The sequence below is a fragment of the Vipera ursinii genome, assembly GCF_947247035.1.
Source record: "Vipera ursinii genome assembly, chromosome: Z".
Classification (NCBI taxonomy): Eukaryota; Metazoa; Chordata; class Lepidosauria; order Squamata; family Viperidae; genus Vipera; species Vipera ursinii.
This window is the reverse complement of record NC_139517.1, coordinates 40,849,062-40,870,298: the sequence shown is the minus strand read 5'-3', so window position 1 is coordinate 40,870,298 and position 21,237 is coordinate 40,849,062. Positions and strand designations below refer to the sequence as shown.

Genomic DNA, 21,237 nt, shown 5'->3' with positions numbered 1-21,237 from the left:
AACTGAGCAATATAACATTTTGTTTTATTCAATGAGAAGTCAGACAAAAATTTACTATAACGTATTAACATTGCAGAATTGCAATGTTAAACAATACCCAATAGAAGAAAAAACTCAGAAATATAATTCTTCATTTATATTGCAAAATGCTCCAAGTAAGGCTTTACCTTGCTTGTTCCATGAGGATGTACCTGTGCTAGTTGATGAAGATGCTTCAACAGTAACAACAGGGATGACCTCAATGCCAATGATGATGTCACTGCCAGACCCCCGCTGAATCCGGATTAAACCTCTGTCTTCTAGTTCTTCCAGATTGTGCTCCAAAGCAGAGTACTGTGGAGTTATTTTTGACTCTTGTGGAAGCAGCATTGGGAGCCAAGAAGGACTTCCTGGCTTGTTAACTTTGCTGATTTGATCCAGCTTGCTCTGAGAGAAAAAGTTTAGAGAATCATAAGTTTTGAATAAAAAGTCTAGTGAATTTATTCTGTTATTCTGCATTTGAGCAGGTTTTATTTTCTAAGATCTTGAATATGCTGCTATGGTATGGACTTGGCATTTATTTTCCCAATTTTTTTAAAAAAAATATTCTGGGTTTATTGGAATAAACAATATTTTTATACAGTACACTAGCTCATATCAGTTTGAGGGAAAAAACATACAAAGACAGACACTTCTCAGAGATGAATGTAGCACATGTTAATGTGACAGGTTCTGAATTTCAGATACCCCTATTTTCATGATTGATCACGACATAGGGGAGATTGTTGTGTCAGGCAAACAATATAACCCAGTCAACCAATCCATTCAAGTAATCTTGAGAGATTTAATTTTTGCTCCAAAAGAAATTTGGGACTAAATTAACTTTCTTTTGTTCAAATGGGTTTAATGTCTTCTACAAAAATGCAGCTTTTCTATTCACTTTTTCTCCACTGTTTTTCCTTTACTCTTTTTCTTCCTGGGGGATGAAATAGAGCAAAAAAGGGGGTGGGTGGGTGGGTGGGTGAGTGGGAAGAGTGAGGAAGCCATTTCCATGACTCTGGCTTTTGCAGAGTTGATTCTAACTGCACTAAATTTTTTAACCTTTAGGAAATAAAAGAAACAAGCAAACAAATACATTTAAAAGCCAGGAATGGGGTGGGGGGGAGGACATAAATTTCTAACTAATTTTTGTGACAGTTGGGAAGACTGTCACCAGCTGCCGGCAATTAGTGCAGGTTCGAGTCCCAACAGGCTCAAGGTTGACTCAGCCTTCCATCCTTCCGAGGTAGGTAAAATGAGGACCCAGATTGTTGGGGGCAATAAGCTGACTTTGTAATAATGCCGCTTGGGGGTATGTGTGAAAGCCCTAATAAGCAGGCATATACATAGAATGAAGGCTACAGCTAAACTTGTAAGCCACCCTGAGTCTTCGGAGAAGGGCAGGATATAAATGGAATTAAAAAAAAAATAAAAAAAAAATAAACTGGGATAGCTAATAAGCTGACCAATCACTGACTAGCCATCTCCAGACTGTATGTCACAGAGAAGAAAAGATGAGGGGAAGGGTGGATTAGGCAATTATGTTGAGCACATTAATACTCTTCCACTATTACAGGACCTTCTCATCATCTGTTACCTCCAATTAATTCTACATATCTGCCCACCATGTGCAGATTGTGAGCTTTGTGGAGGGGTGACTATGTTAGATGGATACTTGCCCTGATGCAGCAGATCTCCTAATTACATATGCAATTTATTTCAAAGATTCTGAGCTTAGGATTTCTGAAACTTGGTTTTAGTTGCACAGCCGGAACTATCAATTTTGAGGTTAGATTTGTTCAAGTAAGATTGAGATGAGTCTGAATTCTTCTCGTAAGATCAGACTTTCTAAGGTTGGAAGGGAATGTTTTGGATCCAGAATGTTTTAAGCTTGAAATGCTTTGCACCTTTCCCCCCACTTCCAATGAGATGGTGATGCAAGAGGCTGCATGTACTTGAATTCCATCTGATAATTTTAACATTTATTCAATAAACATAGATTTTTTTAAATTGAAACACACAGTATCAACTGAGGTTTGAGTGCAACAATCTAAATTTAGCCCAGAAGTGTGGATATACTGATAACAAAGAATGTAAGTTCTTTTCCTAATCTTATTTTGAAATCAGTTCTGATCAAAAGCTCTCCTAACACTTTTCTATTTGCTTTCATACCGGCTCATCACTTGCTCTTGCTCTCAGGATCTCCAGTTCATTGCGTGACTGATACAGCTGTTTCTCTAGCTCAGCAATTTTGGCCTCGGATTCATTTTCTGCATCCTGGAGTTTCTCAGTGAGCTGTGAAAAGAATCACTGTATTGAGAATATGTTTTGGGAGGGCCAAACTGTAAAGCAGTCAACAAATATCCTATGTACTGAAGCAAGGATGCACTTTGTCCATATGAATTCCAGGTGCAGGAATGGAATATATTCTCCTGTTGACCTGATTGTCACCAACCATCCCACCTTCCTGAATTGCTGCTTCTCGATCATCTTAAGATGTGCATTGTCCATAGAATTTGTTTAGTCAGCTCCCCTACCTGTCCAACTTCTTCTTGCAAATCCTCTATGTGTTCCAGAATGGCATTTTTGGTCTCGGTCTCCTCCAGCAAGGCACCAACATCAAAGATGTTATCCAGGTAGGCTTGGATCTGCACTTGCAGTTTGTCACTTTCTGTACAGCACAGCTTCTGTTCAATCACAGGAAGGAAACCTTGATTTAAAAGTTGGGTCTGGATGATCATTCTTTACGACGTGAACTTTTGGAATTATAAATGTCAGTACACGGTCTATCTGCAAGTGTTTCTTTTTCTTCTGTTTTTTTTAATAAAATGTTTGTAGGCATTATTTAATTTTCTATGACACAAAATCCAAATAAACATGCTAAAAGAACCAGGCCAGCAAATTTTCCCAGAACATTTTTGAAAAATGCTCTTATCACCTCCAAATCTACTGCAAATTTTTTATTCCTTCAAAACCTATATATTATCAATTATGGTGCAGACACTTAATGCTTCAGTTTTAAAATGCAAGTTTACTTAGATTGAAATGTTTATAAAGAAAGTAAATAAAAAGGCAAATATAGTTATGAAGAACTTAATTCTAATTTCTACCAGTATATAGAAAACAATTTCCAAAAGTAATAAAATAGCATCAGCAAAATAAGTAGAGAAGCACACGAATTCTCCATCTCTATTTCCTATTTTGAGTAATAAAATTAGTTATTTTGTAACTAATGTCTGTTGCTTGTTTCCAAGAATGGTAAACATTTCAGAATTGCTAAGCACTTTTCAAATGCAGAACAATTAATGGGAAATTAAGAGCAATTAAAAATAACCACATACCTGTAGGTACTCATCAAGACCTAACTGTGTGAACTCATATTGTAAGAAGGCACGAAAGTTCATGTTCTCCACAGAATGAACCACAATATTGATGAACTGCATACAAGCCACCTAGATGTTTGGGAATGGAGAAAAAAAGGGCGTTTTCTAGAGGATTTACAATTTTGAAGGGCTGGGATTTTGGTGGTTAAGACTCTCTTGGCATGTGGACTTTTGTTACTTGGTTTTCATACTTTTTGCTTATTACATCCCTACACACAAATATTCGAGATATATATTTTAAATAATTGGATATTAACTTTGGGAGAACCAGTTTGGTGTAGTGGTTAATGCGCCAGACTAGAAACTGAGAGATGGTGAGTTCCAGTGCCACTTTAAGTACAAAGTCAGTTTAATGCTCTTGGACCATTCACTCTCTCTCCAACCCTAAGCAGAAAGCAGTGGCAAACTACTTCCAAAAGTCTTCCAAGAAAACTGCAGGGGAGAGAGAGAGAGAGAGAGAGAGAGAGAGAGAGAGAGAGAGAGAGAGAGAGAGAGAGAGAGAGAGGGAGGGAGGGAGGGAGGGAGGGAGGGAGGGAGGGAGGGAGGGAGGGAGGGAGGGAAAGATGCCAAAACAAACAAACGGAGAGAATGTGACTTCTTTTCCTGCTATAGGCATAAAGCCAACTGGGTGACCTGGAGCCAATCACTCTCTGTTTTAGGAAACAGGCAATGGCAAGTCACTTCCAAACCTTTCGAAGAAAATTGCAGGACTTGCCTGGGCAGTCATGAGGAGTCAACACAAACTTGAAGGCACACACACCCCACACCCACACCCCGCAAAAACTAACTTTGAGCTTTTTTGAAAATTAAAAAAAGTGTTTACTGATATTGAGAGTTTCAGGGTTTTTTTTAATCATAGGGAATATCATTATATAGTTCATTTAGTTTTTAAGCCCCTTAATGATAATTTTAAGAATACTTTATTGAGCTCTTAGTAAGGCCAAATATGCTTTGAAAATGATTCAGAAGGCATGCTTAAGATTTTACCTAAGCCCAAAACAGCTAGAGACATTGTTCATCATACTATCAATTTGTGCAGTACAAGATTTCTCCAACATGTGCTCCATAAGGGCTGATACTTTGAGGATTGTTTTTAACCCTGTTTTGAGGATTGCTTCTCTGATCCCAAAGCATTAATTACTGGATAAACTTAAATCGTGTAATTATTCTTTGCTAATTAGGTATAGGAAACACGGCATGAACATAAGCGAATTTCTTGGCACAGTCTGCCTATTGGAGAAGAGTATTAGAAAAAATCTTATGGGTGACCAAGAAATCAGTCCCTCTGCTTCATTTTGTTACCATGAAATCTATGTTGCTGTCTTCATTTCTGAAATACTCCAACAGCTTCTCAAAACGGTTCTTCTCACCACAAACCTTTAGGGAGAGAAAGGGAAGGAATTCTGTTTGATGGTCACTGCAGACCTGCCATGGCAATAAAGAGTTTAAACTGTTGATACACATATTAGGAGCTTCCAGCAACTAGACTCAAGTATTTTATTCTCTGTGTTCTCATGGCAGTCACCAAAAAGGGAACCGCTCACTGCTTAAAACACTTCCGTTTTAATTAATTTGTGGAGGATTAGATGATAGGTCCAATGGATTTTTAGTAAGCCCTATGAGAGAGCAATAATGGTTTAACCTTTGTTGTGTGCTGTTAATGGCATTCCAAAAAAAGGAGATAAAATAGGTGGGGCCAGGAACCACCACCACCACCCCCAAAAAGAGAGAGAGAGAGAGAGTATAGCTTTTCTCCCCTTTTGTCACATTTGAAATTATAATTTGGGAGAAGCTTTGGGGACACATGGCTTTGAGTCTCAGTTTGCATGCAAGGCTAGAAAGCCTCCATCCTGATTAGTATGTTTCAGCAATTATAGTCCTGCTATTTGAGTCTGTGTTTCATTGCTTACCAGCTGGCTGGCCCAAATCTAGCTACCTCACATGTCTCCTACCTTCTCTCACTTACTTTACTCTTTTAGGTCACCAGCCCTAGTTCCTCTGTCCTGAAAAATGACTTCCATGGGGGGATAAGAGAATACCATTTTCCTCTTTTCCCTAGCACTGGTTCCTAGATTCCCTTGGAATGGAAGCCATGACAGTTTTGGAGAGAAAATCATGACAATTTTAGCACCATGCTAAAATGAGATGCTTGTAATGATACTACCATTTGATCTGTCTTATTAAAAGTGACAACAGGCTGGTTATCTAGTGTATATTGTAGCCCTGTCTTAGCCAACTTTATTTTCTAGTAAATAATAAATAACTATATCATAATCTAATGGCATGAAAAGTTTGGATTTTGGATTTTAATATAAATTTTACAAATCTTATACAGGCTTCATCTACAATTCAAATACTGCTCATTTGGGATTTCTACTCACATTAACAACATGCACACATTTGAGAACTGATGTGCAAGTGAAACTCAAGGTCACTTCTGGCATTATGGGGAGAAAATAATGTTAAATTTAAATTATCTAGATTGTGCCCAATAGCAAAATAATTTGAGCTAACACAACATTTATTCCAAAGAATTATGAAAGCTTTATGATTGTAACTAAAGACTCTGTACACAAAATTCTAGTAATACACAACAACTCCTAAAATATCTCTTGATCAGAGATACTATTATTACTCTGCCAAGTATTATTGCAACAGTCAACTCCTCTGCCTATGACAGATGTTGATTTAGGGGATAGTGGTGTATAAGAGAAGGGGGGGAAGAGGTTACTTCCATGGGAGGCTGTTGTCTCTCTTTTGCCCAGCTGCCATTTATAATGTAGATAAGTTACCAGATCTGAGAGCAGCAAAGGGTTACATTTTTCTATTGGTCACCCAGATTTTTGCAGCCCCAGTCTTTAGGATATTAGAAAAGCTCAGGTGCACTGCTTTCCATCTGTAAGTGGAGAAACCTTTTCCAGAACGTATTTTGAACCCATGAAAGAGCCAAATATCCTTACATAGAACCAGTCATTTCAGGTGGCTGTAAATGTAAAACTGTAATGGCATAAGGGAAAGACCTTGGGAGTTGAGGCAAAGATGGTGCCTCGGGAATAACCAGGTACAGGACAGCATAGCCTGCAGCTAAATAATGGGTGAGGCAACTGGCTTAGAAGAGACCCTCCCAAGTTTCACAGGCTATAAAGGAGAAGCGTACTTTTATATTTGCAAGATTCTGTTAGTGTAACTTTACATTAATATAGAATTAGCTTATTTGCTGCATTTCCTATCAGGTCTACCCAGTGGTGGGATTCAGCCAGTTCACACCACTTTGGCAGAACCGGTAGCTAATTTTTTGTTGCCCAGGCCCAGAATGGACTTCCGGAAATGGCATCCACACAGAGAACTAGTGGTCTACATATTTGAATCCCACCACTGGGTCCACCTGATAAGGCTGGCAAAAGCTCTCAACAGTCATCAAGCTCTCAATGATGACAAATGTTTCATAATTACTTATTTATAAGAATTTGTTTCTAGAACAACAGGATACTTGGCAGCCAGATCAGTACACGAAGATTACAGTATTTAGTATTCATTCCAGTAAGCTCAGTGACATACAGTAAACAGATTTTGAGTTAGTGCAATTGCTTTCATTTTTTTCACCTTACATAAGTTTAATATCTGCTGAATTAACTTTTTTTCTGGGTTTATCTCAATAACCTTGTTTTTAAGCCTGATTCTCACAAGCCACTTTACCAGCCAAATGTAGATTACTCAGCCATGCTGGGAATAGGATCAGTTTGCATCTATTCAGTAACTGGAATCCTCCCTCCTAAAGGTTTTAGTGCAAACCAACTGTTCTACTGCCTACCATCGTGGGTAATTTAAGTGGTCTCTTGTCAGATATCCATGGATCAGTTTACAGAAAACAGTATGAAGACCAAAGACCCAACTTTCCTGTCTGTCTGTCTGTCTGTCTCTGTCTGTCTGTCTGTCTGTCTGTCTGTCTGTCTGTCTGTCTATCTATCTATCTATCTATCTATCTATCTATCTATCTATCTATCTATCTATCATTATTATAACAACAACACAACAATAATAGAATTGGAAGGGACCTTGGAGGTCACCTAGTCCAACCCCCTGCTCAGGCAGGAAACTCTATACCATTTCAGACAAATGGCTGTCCAGTCTCTTCTTAAAAACTTCCAGTGTTGGAGCATTCACAACTTCTAGCAGTTTGTTCCACTGATTAATTGTTCTGTCAGAAAATTTCTCCTTAGTTCTAGGTTGCTTCTCTCTTTGGTTAGTTTCCATCTGTTGCTTCTTGTCCTGCCTTCAGGTGTTTTGGAGAATAGCTTGACTCCCTCTTCTTTGTGCCAACCCCTGAGATATTGGAACACTCCTATCCTGTCACCCCTAGTCCTTCTCTTCATTAAACTAGACATATCCAATCCAAGCAACCATTCTTTATATATTTTAGCTTCCAGTCCCCTAATCATCTTTGTTGCTCTTCTCTGTACTCTTTCTTGAGTCTCAACATCTTTTTTATATCGTGTTGACCAAAACTGGATGCAGTATTCCAAGTGTGGCCTTACCAAGGCCTTGTAAATTGTTATTAACACTTCACGTGATCTTGATTCTATCCCTCTGTTAATGCACCCTAGCACTGTGTTGACTTTTTGGCAGCTGTAGCATACTGCTGGTTCATATTTTTAAGTGATTGTCCACTAGGACTCCAAGATCCCTCTCACAGTTACTGCTATTGAGCAAGATTCCACCTGTGCATTTGGTTTTTCTTGCCTAAATGTATTTATTTGTTTGTTTATTTAGTGCAGGGGTAGGCAGTCTTGGCTCTTTTATGACTGGGTCAGGAATTCTGGGAGTTGAAGTCCACGAGTCATAAAAGATCCAAGGTTGCCTACCCCTGGTTTAGTGTATTCCATTTCCAGAAGCCTTTGCAACATCTCCAGGGATTCCCATGGAGCATCTTAAAAACCAAGTTAAGCAAAAATGGGTAATTTCCTCCTAATGCAATCACAAGCTTCAAATGAAAAATATTTTTTTCTGGGTGGCAAAGCAGAGAAATTTGCTGTGACATTAATTCCCACTCTACCTCCAAAGTGATTCAATTTGCATTTTAAAAGGAATAGTACTAAATACAAAATTATTTTTTAAACCATGTATTTTAAACCATGTATACTTCATTCATTTTCGCTATTCATATGTACTGTACATATTACATTATAGTGAGAGGACATATCCCCTTGTATTTGCTTCTGCTTTCATTGTTAAGAGCCATTGAAAAAAATATTTCAACAAATATTTCAACAAAACCTCTGCTTTCATTCTTCAATTCTTAGCACTTCAGTTCATTTGGGCAAGGGCTGAATTATGTTCAGGCTGTTAACAACAAAGGGATCCAGAATAAAATATATGGAGCTGGGTGTGGCCTCACATTTATCCCCTTTCAAAGTCCCTGCACTTCCCTTTCTGCTCTCACTGATTTAAATCTGAAAGTGTGCTACACTCTTACAACTGAAGACTTTCTTTTGAAAACAATTAATTATTGATCTGCTTTTACAGAAGTTCAGGTTATGTTATTCCACATAGTAATTGTCTTGGGTATACTCCTTCTGTGGGTGCTACAACTTTGCATGAGGTAGCAATGAAACATACCAATCACATTTCAAACAAAGTAATAGCAAAATGGAATAATTTTCATTGGAGCTTTTTTTGGAAAGAGAACATTAAGTAATGCAGCCAATTAACATGTGATCTTCTAGAGCATATTTTGGCACCAGTCCTGATCAGATATTTTGAGAGAGAAAAAAGTTGAGAAATAGCAATATTGATTTGAGCCATTTTGAAGGAAATGAATATATACACTGCCATCTAGGAGAGAAGCTTTTGTAAGGCCATTTTATCTAGAATTTAATATTAAACTTTAGCTAGTTATACACCTAGAACATTTTAAAAATATATAATTATTTTATATTAAAGCTCCAAATTGGTGAACATCACTTTACCTAAGTACCAATCACAAAACAAGAAGGTAGAGCTCACAAACCTCTTTGAAGTTGTCAAAGGCAGCCAGAATAATATCATGACCTCCTCGGACCAAGCAAACAGCAGCCAACAGCTCAAGGACAAGAGCTTTAGTTCTGCAATACAGAAGACAATGAGAGCAAAGGTTTCACATTTGTTCAAAGAAACTGGGGTCTAAGAATGAAACAAGTGGAAGAGAGTGAGGCCAACAGAGGTCAATGACTGGAGGCAAAGTCCCCCAAAGCAACAAACAAATGGTAGATGATGGAGAAAAAAGAGAAAGAAATTAACTAAGGTGGTAAGCTTCATCAGCTAGTTCAGGTCTTCTTATTGGTTTATTTGAATTTAGACATATTTTTTGTTTCTCAACTATGATTACATAAATGGACTGGGCATATTTGTGTTTATATCAAGGACAAAGTTAATTAAACGTAGTAGCACACAGGGGAGCACAGTAATAGAATGAAGGACAACTATGTCCCAAATCTGCAACCAGAGGGGGGCAACCAGAGAACTTTAGAGGTACTATTTCTCTACACACCTGACACCTTAATTGCTGCTAATATAGTATAAGCAGGAAATTGCTATTCCATAATGCGGTTGGCTTCTTTGTGACTTGACATGTTATGTGAGCAGGGATTGTAATATGGATTGTAAACCATGATTTAGTGACAGGTGTAGCTTATTCAATAATCTGTGGTTAAACTAAACAATGGCTTAAGGAAATGTATGGACTTGTTTTGGATAAAGTAATCAAAAAGAAAAATGCAACCAAATGTTCATGGGAAAGTATTGCTCCTTGGAACCTTAGTTTTAAACAGATGTAACACGGGAAGCTGAATAATGTTTATTGCATAGATGCTGCAGAAGTTCTATTTTTTGTCATATGCATAAGCTAAAATATTTAATTTTCCTAGAATAGAGCAATCTATAATTAATTTAAGCCTGTACAAGAATGTAAGAATTACCCTCTTCTATTTGGATTACAGCATCATTTAATCCAGTATATTGCTTCCCAAGCAAGGGCAGCTAGGTGTTCTTGGAAAGCAATGCTCCACTCTTCCAACACCTGGGGGTTGGAAAATAGATAAAAGGACTGAAGGATATATGAAACTTGGGAAAACTCGTAAATCACATAATGTTAAACTTTATATCCCAGCAACCACTCTCAACGTGCACAGTAGTGAAGATTGCTGAGAGATGCAGTTTAGGACTATTTTTGCAGACCACAATTCCCTATTCTGATGGATATTACATATATATCAGTAGCCCTTGGTTAACAACTGCCCTGTTTAGTGACTGTTCAAAATTACAGTGCTACTGAAACAATGACTTCAGAACTGGTCTCAAATTTATAACCATAGCAGTGTCTCCATGGCTGCATGATCATCATTCAGTCCTTTCTCAATTGGTGTGCATTTGCAACCATCAAAGCATCCCACAATCACATGATTGCAATGTGAACTGCACAGCCAGCTTTTTACAAGCAAACTCAATGGAGAAGCCAGCAGTGAAATTGCAAGCTATGATGTCTGCCTTAATGACTGTGTTGTTTAGTGTTGGTGTTGCCAGTCCCAGTTGTGCTTGTTAAGTAAGGATTACTCTATGTAAGGACTAGGCATCATAGCAAAGAGATAGACTAAGTCACTGAGCAAGGTATGCTTTCTAGATGTGGATGAAGCTCTGTTGGATTCCTGCATATGAACCATTGCTGTGAAGCTAAGAAAGATTTAAACTGAATTGAATGATCTGAATCTAAACACAATTAGCTGAATTTCTTTAGTTCAGAGGGCAAGTACAACATGACCCTCTATAATGCCAAGAATTTTTGAGGAGGTTGTTATTATTAGGACAGACCCAGTTGTGCTACATTATTATTAGGACAGACCCAGTTGTGCTATAGTAGATGAGCAGCTGTATAAGCCCGATAGATGACGATGATGATGATGATAGATCAATAGATAGATCGACAGATAGAGAGAGAGAGAGAGAGAGAGAGAGAGAGAGAGAGAGAGAGAGAGAGAGAGAGAGAGAGAGAGAGAGAGAGAGAGATGTATAGATGTGGATATATTTGTTTAAATGTGTAGATTAAAGATTGTAATTTTAAGCTATGAGTTTTTAACCATATATTTCTGAATAATGCATATGTGGCTGAAATCATATACTGTAAATTAATCCATTATTTACAAATTAAAACAGAGATACGATAGATAGATAGATAGATAGATAGATAGATAGATAGATAGATAGATAGATGATTAGATTTACATAACACATTAAGGCAAAGTCAGCCAAACTACATTATGATTTCCTGCAATGTTTGAATCTGTTGAACGGAGGTGTATTCCATATCCCTTACCACTAGTATACCAATATTGTACTCTTTGCCCAAATATGAACTCAGAGAGTTATTATTAGTCAGAATACTATGAGATTTAACCAGTCCTGATTTTTAGTAACTCACTCCATAAAACTAAATGAATACTGAGAACAAGTCAGGATGCTTGTGGATTTTGTTTGGTTTGTATTGCAATCAGCACTGTGAAGTGAAGTAATCTGCTCCATGCCTCTCAAACATCTATGCCAACTGAAGCCCTTTGGATGTGATGCTTCCATTCTCAGCTCAAAATACATTCCAAAGTGCACACAGAACGTACATTATTAGAAGATATATTTAAAAATAATGTATTCTAGGAAACATTCGTTGTTATTTTATTTAAACATTCATTTATTTTATTTTAAAATAAAAGTAGTGTTTAATGCAGAAATGATATATGAATTCATCTCTGACACTGACCTGGATAGCAATTGGCTAACACAACCATTCAGACTGAGAAGGATAACCATAAAGAATTCCTACCTGGGATTCTTGTTGTTGAGACTGAGTGTGATCTCATTTACACAGGCTGGATGGGTCATCACAAGGCTGAATCCAGACTAAGGGAGAAGTGAGACAATTAGCAGCCAAAATTAGCAGCTGAAGTGAATCTAGATGACTGAAAGTGGAAACACACACAGGCATGGATCTTTGGTTACAAAGAGATTCAAAGAGTATATTTTTTTAAGCAAACTGAGGCCATATGGAATGATTGATTGTGGCAAGCCAAACTGCTGGTTACCCATTTTCAAGTGATAATTATGAATTTCTTTGCACATAGAGTTTTAAAATCTCTCTTTCTCTCTCTCATTTTCTGTCACACACATACACTTTCATAATTTAACCAAATTGTTTGTGTGATGTCATTTAACAATAACATATAAAAGTTTTAAAAGCCATACTAGTCCTTAAGACACCTGAGCTCTTCAAACATTTGATTATTGCTCAAATATTGGGCATTCCACCAATTCCCACAACCATATCTGATGAGAGTAAGACTACTGGGCAACATCTTCCTTTCAAAAATAATAGTGCAAAATATTGTGTAAAATGATTTCCTAGGCATACCTACCTACTTATAAGAATTCATTGCAAACAGATTGTGCAAATCTGTCTGTACTGTACGAAAAATTCCAGTGTTTAAATTTATAAGTTTGCTTTTAATAGTTTTAATATGGTGTTTATGTTGTTTTAATTTTTAATTGTGAACTACCCAGTTTGATATAAAATGAGCAGCTGCATAAATGTTTTAAACAAACAAATAAATAAAAGAGGGTTCATCAAATCTAACATTGGTTTGCAACAAGCACCACTGACTACTTTAAGGGCTATTGAATTCTCTCTTCCCAATTTGCTTACTGTGGTCAAAACCAAATTCCTCTTATATGTTGATGACTAAAAGCCCCATGCAAGCAGGCCATTTAATAATTACAGATAACAGAGTCCAACAATTTTGGAAAGCACTAGCTGCTTACACTCCATGTTCTCAGAAAACCGCAAAACAATGAAATCTGGAATTCTAACATTAAAACATTAGGATTTTTCTGAGAATGCATATAGGCATATTATTCCTACACCTACAGCTGATTTATGAGTCATTTGAGATGACATATTAGAAAACTGCCCAATATTGAACATTGGTTTATTCAGATTAGCTCTTCAATTGGGAACCTTTCCAGCCCTATCTAGAAATATTGGGGATGGATTTTTTTGTATGGTACAGATTTTCTGCGGGGTTTTTCCTCCTTGCCTCTCCCCGATACCATGAATATACATCACTTCACACATCAATTCTAAAATGTAGGCAAGTTTCAAAATCCCTTCCCAATGTTGTATATCTATTTTCTACACATGGAAACTTTCACCTTTCTTATCCTCTTTCTCAATTACCTGATAATTCATAATAGCACGGAGACACATGATGCAGACATGAACATCATCCTTCTGGCTGACGATGCGTGAGTTCCGTAGTGCCTTCCTGCTGTGTGCCGGATTGAGTCTGGGGTAGAAATAAATTTAAAATGGGGAAGAGAGGGGGGAGAAACAGCTCAATGACAGTGGATGTCAGTCTCATACAAGAGTCCAAAAGTATAAAGAATAGCATATGAGAAGAATTTGAAGGGGAGTAGCAGGAGTCAGTATTAGTAGCAGGTTAGTAGTTTAAAATTTCCTTTCCTTCTAAATTTCCAATATAAATAGCTTCCAGGAATAGTTTTATCCAATCTGTTGTCCTGCAGCTGTGTTGCACTTTAGTCCCTATAATTTCTAGATGTGACTGGCTGGACATTATAGAAGTTAAAGTCCAACATATCTGGAAGGTGAGAAATTCTGGCCTACAGGATGTTGTCACCTTTGAAGATTTCCAGTCCAGTTTCCAGGGCATTGCTGCTTCCATATGATTGGACATGGAAAAGAATCTCAAGAATGGAGCTAACGACTATAGGAAAAAATATTACGCAAAGTCTTTCACATGGATGTGGTTGAAGGACAATACAGAAGATGGATCCTGGTATCAGTTCTTCAGCCTTACAAAAGGTTTCTAGATGTCATGACTGAAGACAAGCCAGATGAAACTTCATATTATTTTTGTAAAACTTCAGGCTCATCTAATGCTCAACATTCCCTTTCCACAACCTCTGAACCTCTCAGCCAATTTCCTAAGCTTCATGACAGTAGCAAGAAAAAAATAAATAAATAAAGCCAAAACAAACTAACCAAAACCCCTTGGGGTGACTATCGAAAACAATGAAAATCTAAACCTGCAAATATCCCAGATTTTCCAAAATAACTCCAGTGACTGAACTTTTAGGGATGGATTGCCTCATTTGGGATGTTTAAAATAGCAAACTTCCAGCCCTCAAGACTCCCAGTGTTCAGTATCTGGAGTGCCTATGCATGAACACAAAGGTGAAAAAGAAGGGCGAGTGTGGCCTTGCCCCAGCCAATCTTACAGCCTCTGGCTGCATATGTGGGGGAGGGTGTTCTGATGAAGTCTGGGAGAAGCTCACCGGGGTGAGTAAGAGTTCACAGGTGGCCTGGGCTTACAGTCCTGCTCGGTGCCAGGGGCGCTGGAGGAGGGGATGCTGGGGTGGACTTGTTGAAAGAATGTTTGGATCTGCTGGTTCAAGTGGCAACACCTGAAGGAAGTGGAAGAGTGCAACCCTGCAGGACAGGAGGGAAAAATAGGATGCTTCAGGTGGATGCCTCCCTGTCCCTCCCCCTTCCCGAGCATGGTGGGAAAGTGACAGTTTTGGAATTATAGGGAGGGTCACTTGCAAAACAACCTTGACATCCCTTTAGCATTTTCTTTAGGTAAATCCAGCCCATTATTACCCAATTTTCCAATGCAAGTCTACTTCTATACTCTTTGGGATTTTCTCTGCGTTATGGGCAGGAATATTTTCTTCTCTAAATTGTGTGGCTTTGGTTATCCCAAGATTGTTGGGGGGGGGGGGAAATTGCCTGCAGGAGTGGGGAATCCACCTTGGGTCAGTTAAGTCAGTGGTTTTCCAAAGTCAACACCATCCTATTCAGGATTAGGATCTTATGTAACAAAAAGGCTGATTAGCCTAAGAAAATCTGGAATCAGTTAAAGCATTTAGCCCATTGAATCACAAGGCCCAGCCCCTCCAATCTTGAAGGGTGGGTGCATTGGTTTTCACTTCACTTCTGAAATGTAAGTAGAGAGAAAGGCTTCTAATGTTGCATAAGAAATCACATTAACAAAGCATGGAAGATGTCTTTGGCGCACTCCTCCGAGAGTCACATATCGATTAATGCCTCAATGCCTATCAAAAATGAAAGAGAACGAGAGAAAAAAACATACATGTGGGCTTCCTTTTCAAACTATGATTCAATGGATCGTAGTGTTGAATCTCTCCAGAGCTGATGAACCCAAACTACACACGTACTATATCCCATCAACTATATTCTCCCTATCCAGGAAGGCAATATCTGGGTACCTACCATGAGGCATTTCCCCAAATGGAAGCATGCAAAAAAAGCGTGGGGTTAGAATAAGAAGGAAGAAAAGGAGTTAGGACGGAGAGGAGAGAAAGGAGAGGAAAAGAAAACACTGGTTTTGCAAGTTTGTTAGAAAGTTAGCAGTTAACACGGAAAAGACCCCATCTTCTCAGATTTGTTATTGAAAGCGCTACCTTTGAGGTAATGTGAAAAACTTGGAAACTAGATTAAGATTCTATACTATTATTTTAGATTGGTTTACTTAATATAGTAACTCTAGCATGTAATGCCGACTGGTGGCCCCCAGGGGGAGAGCGTTCTCTGTGGGTGCACCGGACTTATGGAACCATCTTCCGGTAGAGCTCCGGATGGCGCCCGACCTCCGCTCCTTCCGGCGCGACCTTAAAACCCATCTCTTTAAGGAAGCGGGCCTGGCCTGATGGGATGGGGTGGGTTTGTTATTATGACTTTAATTTTAAATTTGTACTATGGGCATTGTTTAATCATGTTTTAATAATTTTAACTTTTGTATCTGTCTTTTACGTATTGCCCTGTTAACCGCCCTGAGTCTCTTGAGAGAAGGGCGGTATATAAATTAAATAAATAAATAAATAATAAATAAATGTAAGAAAATGTTTAAAAAAACTCTCCAACTATAACCTTGCTCCTTTGTAGTCATTTTCCTCTGGGGAAAGAACAGTGCACACTGCATTCTTTGCATTGCAAGTAAACTTTTAATTTCTAAACTAGAAATTGAAAAATGAGTAATCTCTTGAAAAAAAAATTTTTTTTTTTAACTTTAAGAAATTTTAAGAAATCTGGTGGGATCAGAGCTTTTAGTATGAGTTATTAAGTTGGTCTACAGAAGTCAAAAAACAGGAAACAATCTGTGGAGCATTTCCTCATACTGCTTCCTACTGAGCTCATTTTAATGAGCAATTAATCTCATTGTTCCATTTAAACTCGGAGCTATCTTAAATCCAAAATATTTCTGATTGTTTTAGATCAGGGGTCTTCAAACTTGGCCCTTTTATGACTTGTGGACTCCAACTCCCAGAATTTCTCAGCCAGCATGCCTGGCTGAGGAATTCTGGGGGTTGAAGTCCACAAGTCATAAAAGGGCCAAGTTTGAAGACCCCTGTTTTAGATGGTTCTGAGATTTACCCTATACATATACTTGAATATACATAGACAAGTAAATAAACAAGCTACACCTAGCCAGCCTGCCACCCTCTGTCATACAATTCTTTCATTTGGCATCATTCTGGCCTGATCTAAAAGAGTAAGAAATTGTGGCTTACACTAACTGAAATGGCCTCTGATTTCCACACTGCTTATATTATAGCAAATGATACTTTATAGCAAAGGCTTTTTAACATGTGCCAAAACCTAAGACAGGGGTCCCCAACTCCCGGTCCATGGACCGGCACCGGTCTGCAGCATGCCAGAAACCAGTCTGTGCAAACAAGCCAAGGCCCATCCACGGGATGCAAGCAGCATGCAAAACCACACCCGCTCTGGTCTGCGGAAAAACCTTTCTCCATGGAACCAGTCCCTGGTGCCCAAAAGGTTGGGGGCCACTGCCCTTAACTTGCTGGCTTTTCTATAATTTTTGTATTTTATTTTCTAGAGAAGTTTGTTGTGCAGAGAAAATATAAAACGGGGCTGCCTGTCTTTCCGTCCCATGTGCTTCATCTGAGTAGTGGGAAAGTTGTTTAAGAAAACCTACCCGAATTTCATTTGGTTACCTGACAGTCAAGTGCCTTGTTTTGATGGAACCCTGTGTGGGAGAGCAATTGTTTCTGCTGAGGTCCTCTACAGATCTGTCCAGGGCCTTTCCCTTGTCTGACCCGGGGCTCCCATTGTCAGTGCTGTCCATATCATACCTGGAGCCACACAGACAAACACAAATGTGCATCAACAGGTGAGTGGGTGGGGTTTATAGAGGCTCTGGCAGTGAAATGGAAGAAGAAAGGAGAACTGTTTTTCCGGGCATTACCATTCTATACATTTCAATAAATTCTCCTCCCTGTAAAGATTCACAACTCAGTTGCTGAAATAAACATGGCTTAGGCTCCATTTTGGCTTTGGCAGCGTCAAAGCTGGGCTGCTATCCAAGGTGCTGAGCAAACTGTCTTTGTGTCTTTTACTTTGGTGTAAACAGTTTCCAGGATTCTTTCTCTCTTTTTAACTAGGTTCCTGAGGTCCACTAGCTGGACTCAGGCACAATGTTATTATAAGTGTAATAAATGGAGCAAGATGGTAGCTTAGGAGGCGGAGTCATTATATACTTTATATGGAAGGTAGCTTCCACATAAATACAAACTTACATCTGCATTACTTCAGATTAATAATATTAACAGCTTTTTTTTTACCAAACTGCTAATTGTTTTGTTGTTTTTTTATTGTCATAATTAATATTTAAAATCAATGAAATATTGTTGTCAAGAAATCATTGAACTTACAGGTAGTCCTCGACTTACAACTGTTCTTATAACAACAGTTCAACATTATGACAGTTTTGGGAAAAAGTGATTAAGGCCTGTCTTTACACTTTCAACCACTGCATCACACACACACACACACACACACACACACACACACCTGCAGTCATGTGATCACAACTGGGGCACTTGGGAACTGGATGGCATTTATAACTGGTTGCAGCATTTTGCAGTCACTTGGGCTCAATTGCTTGACAATCACATTTGTCAATTTCACTTCCATAAAAAAACCTCAACTGGGGAAGGTGGATTTGCTTAATGTCTGTGTGATTCACTTAATCATAATCATAATAGTAAAGTTGGAAGGGACCTTGGAGATCATCTAGTCCAACGCCCTGCTCAGGCAGGAAACCCTATTCCATTTCAGACAAGTGGCTGTCCAGTCTCTTCTTAAAAACTTCCAGTGCTGGAGCATTCACAGCTTCTGGAGGCAGGTTGTTCCACTGGTTAATTGTTCTAACTGTCAGGAAGTTTCTCCTTAGTTCTAGGTTGCTTCTCTCCTTGATTAGTTGCTTCTTGTCCTGCCTTCAGATGCTTTGGAGAATAGTTTGACTTCTTTGTGGCAGCCCGAGATATTGGAACACTGCTATCATGTCACCCCTAGTCCTTCTCTTCATTAAACTAGACATACCCAATTCCAGCAGTCGTTCCTTATATGTTTTAGCCTCCAGACCTCTAATCATCTTTGTTGCTCTTCTCTGTACTCTTTCTAGAGTCTCGACATCTTTTTTACATTGTGGGGACCAAAACTGGATGCAGTATTCCAAGTGTGGCCTTACCAAGGTATTGTAAAGTGGTATTAACACTTCACATGATCTTGATTCTATCCCTCTGTTAATGCAGCCTAGCACTGTGTTGGCTTTTTTGGCAGCTACAGCACACTGCTGGCTCATATTGAAGTGATTGTCCACTAGGACTGTGATGTGATTCATTTAACAATTTTCACATAAATGGTTCTAAAATAAGGTTATTCATGTGATGACTCACTTTATGACTTCCCCAATTTATGCCAGAAATTCTAGTTCCAATTGTGGTCATAAGTCAAGGACTATATGTACGGCAAGGGATTAATTATCTGTCCTTGATCTGGATCTATCTCATATGCACTTCTACTAGATATTGTTGAGGTATGTTTACAGGTAGTCCTCAACTTACCACCATTCGTATAATGACTGTTCAAAGTTACAATGGCACTGAAAAAAAGTGACATGACCGTTTTCGCACTTACGACCATTGCAGCATCCCCATGGTCACATGATCAAAATTCAGACACTTGACAACGGAATCATATTTATGAAACATGCAATGTACCGAGGTCATGTGATCCCCTTTTGCGACCTTCTGACAAGCAAAGTCAATGGGGAAGCCAGATTCATTTAACAACCGGGTTAATAACTTAACAACTGCAATGATTCACTTAACAACTCTGGGAGGAAAAGTCATAAAATGGGGCAAAACTCTACTTAACAAAAGTCTCACTTAGCAAGAGAAATTTTGGCTCAATTGTGGTTGTAAGTCAAGGATTACCTCTATTTTTCCTACAATACGCAGTGAAGTTTGCTTTTAGTTTTGGGCATAAAAACCTGCAGGTGGCCATTTTTTTTGCCTGTAATGGCGGAAGCAGAATAAATTTATGCTAAAAGAACATATACAATTGTTTCATTTGTAAACAAAGCTTCCTTTATACAACATAATAAAGCTGGGCACATGAGATCGGCTGGGAGGGCTGCTTCTGTACCAGCCTCTCTGCTGCAAGGCCACCTCCCTGCTTGAGCTGCTTGATGGTGGGAGTTTCCCAGGTTTGTGGATCTGGAGGACTTCAATCTGCCATCCTTTCAGTCTGCCTCAGAGGCAGCCCAGAATTCATGGATGCCATGGTGGTCATTGGCACAGGCCCAGAGCATCCAAGGACCTCCTCAGGATAGCAGTCACTCTGAATACGATTTTCTTGTTGGAACAGTGACAATGTAATCTGGTAGGGGGGTTGTCATTATTCCCAGAACACACCTGGTAGCTGTGAGATTTTCCAATGCTCACCGCCACGCAGGGAGGCAGACCTATTTGGGTGATTAATGGACCCACATGGGTTTCAGAAGGAGCTGGGGGATATCCTGGTGGTTCTGCTGCATGGCCCAGTGGAGGCTTTGGCTGCAGCCTGGAATCAGAAAGCAGTCGAGGCCCTGGACAGTATCACTGCCATGCACACTCTCCTGGCCCAACAGTCCCCAAGATTTATGGAGGAGCTGAGGGTGCTGAAAAGAGACAAAAGACAGATAGAGCACTGCTGGAGGAAATCTAAGAATGAAGCTGACTGGATACGGATCACAGCCACAATTAAAGCCTACCTCATGGCAGTAAGAGTGGAAAAAAATCACTATTTCTCCAGTCTTATTGCATTCTCAGAGTGTTGCCAGAGGCTCTGTTCAAAGTCCCTCCTTGAGAAGTGGGGCTTTGATAATCATTTCAAGAGCCCCGCTCAGATCCATTCTCAGTTTGAATCCAAGTGTCCATTGGAATCATTTGATCCTATTGGACTTGAGGAAGTGGACAGGATCTTTGGGGCTGCTAAGGCAACTACTCACTTATTAGATCCATATCCCTCTTGCTTGGTGAAAATCTCCAGGATAGTGACCTGCAAATGGGTCCAAGTGGGATTAACACATCAGTGCAAGGGGAAGTGTTTCCAACACCATTTAAGGAGGTCTTGGTGTACCACTTCCTCAAGAAACTATCACTGAACCCAAGTCCTTTGGACAATTTTCATCCAGTTTCCCACCTCCCCTTTCTAGGGAAGGTGATGGAGAAAGTGGTTGCCTTGCAGCTCCAGAGGGTCCTGGATGAAACAGATTATCTGGACCTCTTTCAGTCAGGTTTCAGAATGGATTATGGGATAGAAATCACATTGGTCATACCATCAACCATAGTATCTTTTTGGCCAGCTATGGGCTTTGAGGCTGAGTGGCACTGTATTGCACTGGGTCAGCTCCTTCCTCCAAGGCCAGTCCCA

General features: G+C 39.1%; 1 protein-coding gene across 1 annotated transcript in view; it reads right to left on the bottom strand.

Moving 5' to 3' along the window:
* The window catches only part of LOC310649453 (formin-like protein 1), a 103,640-nt gene that overhangs the window by 15,339 nt on the left and 67,064 nt on the right, over positions 1-21,237 (bottom strand). Inside the window, exons 6-15 of the mRNA XM_083377861.1 lie at positions 17,475-17,612; positions 14,772-14,900; positions 13,654-13,762; positions 12,247-12,323; positions 9,409-9,502; positions 4,704-4,778; positions 3,360-3,470; positions 2,556-2,705; positions 2,191-2,313; positions 192-426 (exon numbers count right to left, since the gene is read on the bottom strand). Of these exons, the coding sequence (XP_083233987.1) occupies positions 192-426; positions 2,191-2,313; positions 2,556-2,705; positions 3,360-3,470; positions 4,704-4,778; positions 9,409-9,502; positions 12,247-12,323; positions 13,654-13,762; positions 14,772-14,900; positions 17,475-17,612 (1,241 nt within the window). The remainder of the gene's footprint in view (positions 1-191; positions 427-2,190; positions 2,314-2,555; positions 2,706-3,359; positions 3,471-4,703; positions 4,779-9,408; positions 9,503-12,246; positions 12,324-13,653; positions 13,763-14,771; positions 14,901-17,474; positions 17,613-21,237) is intronic.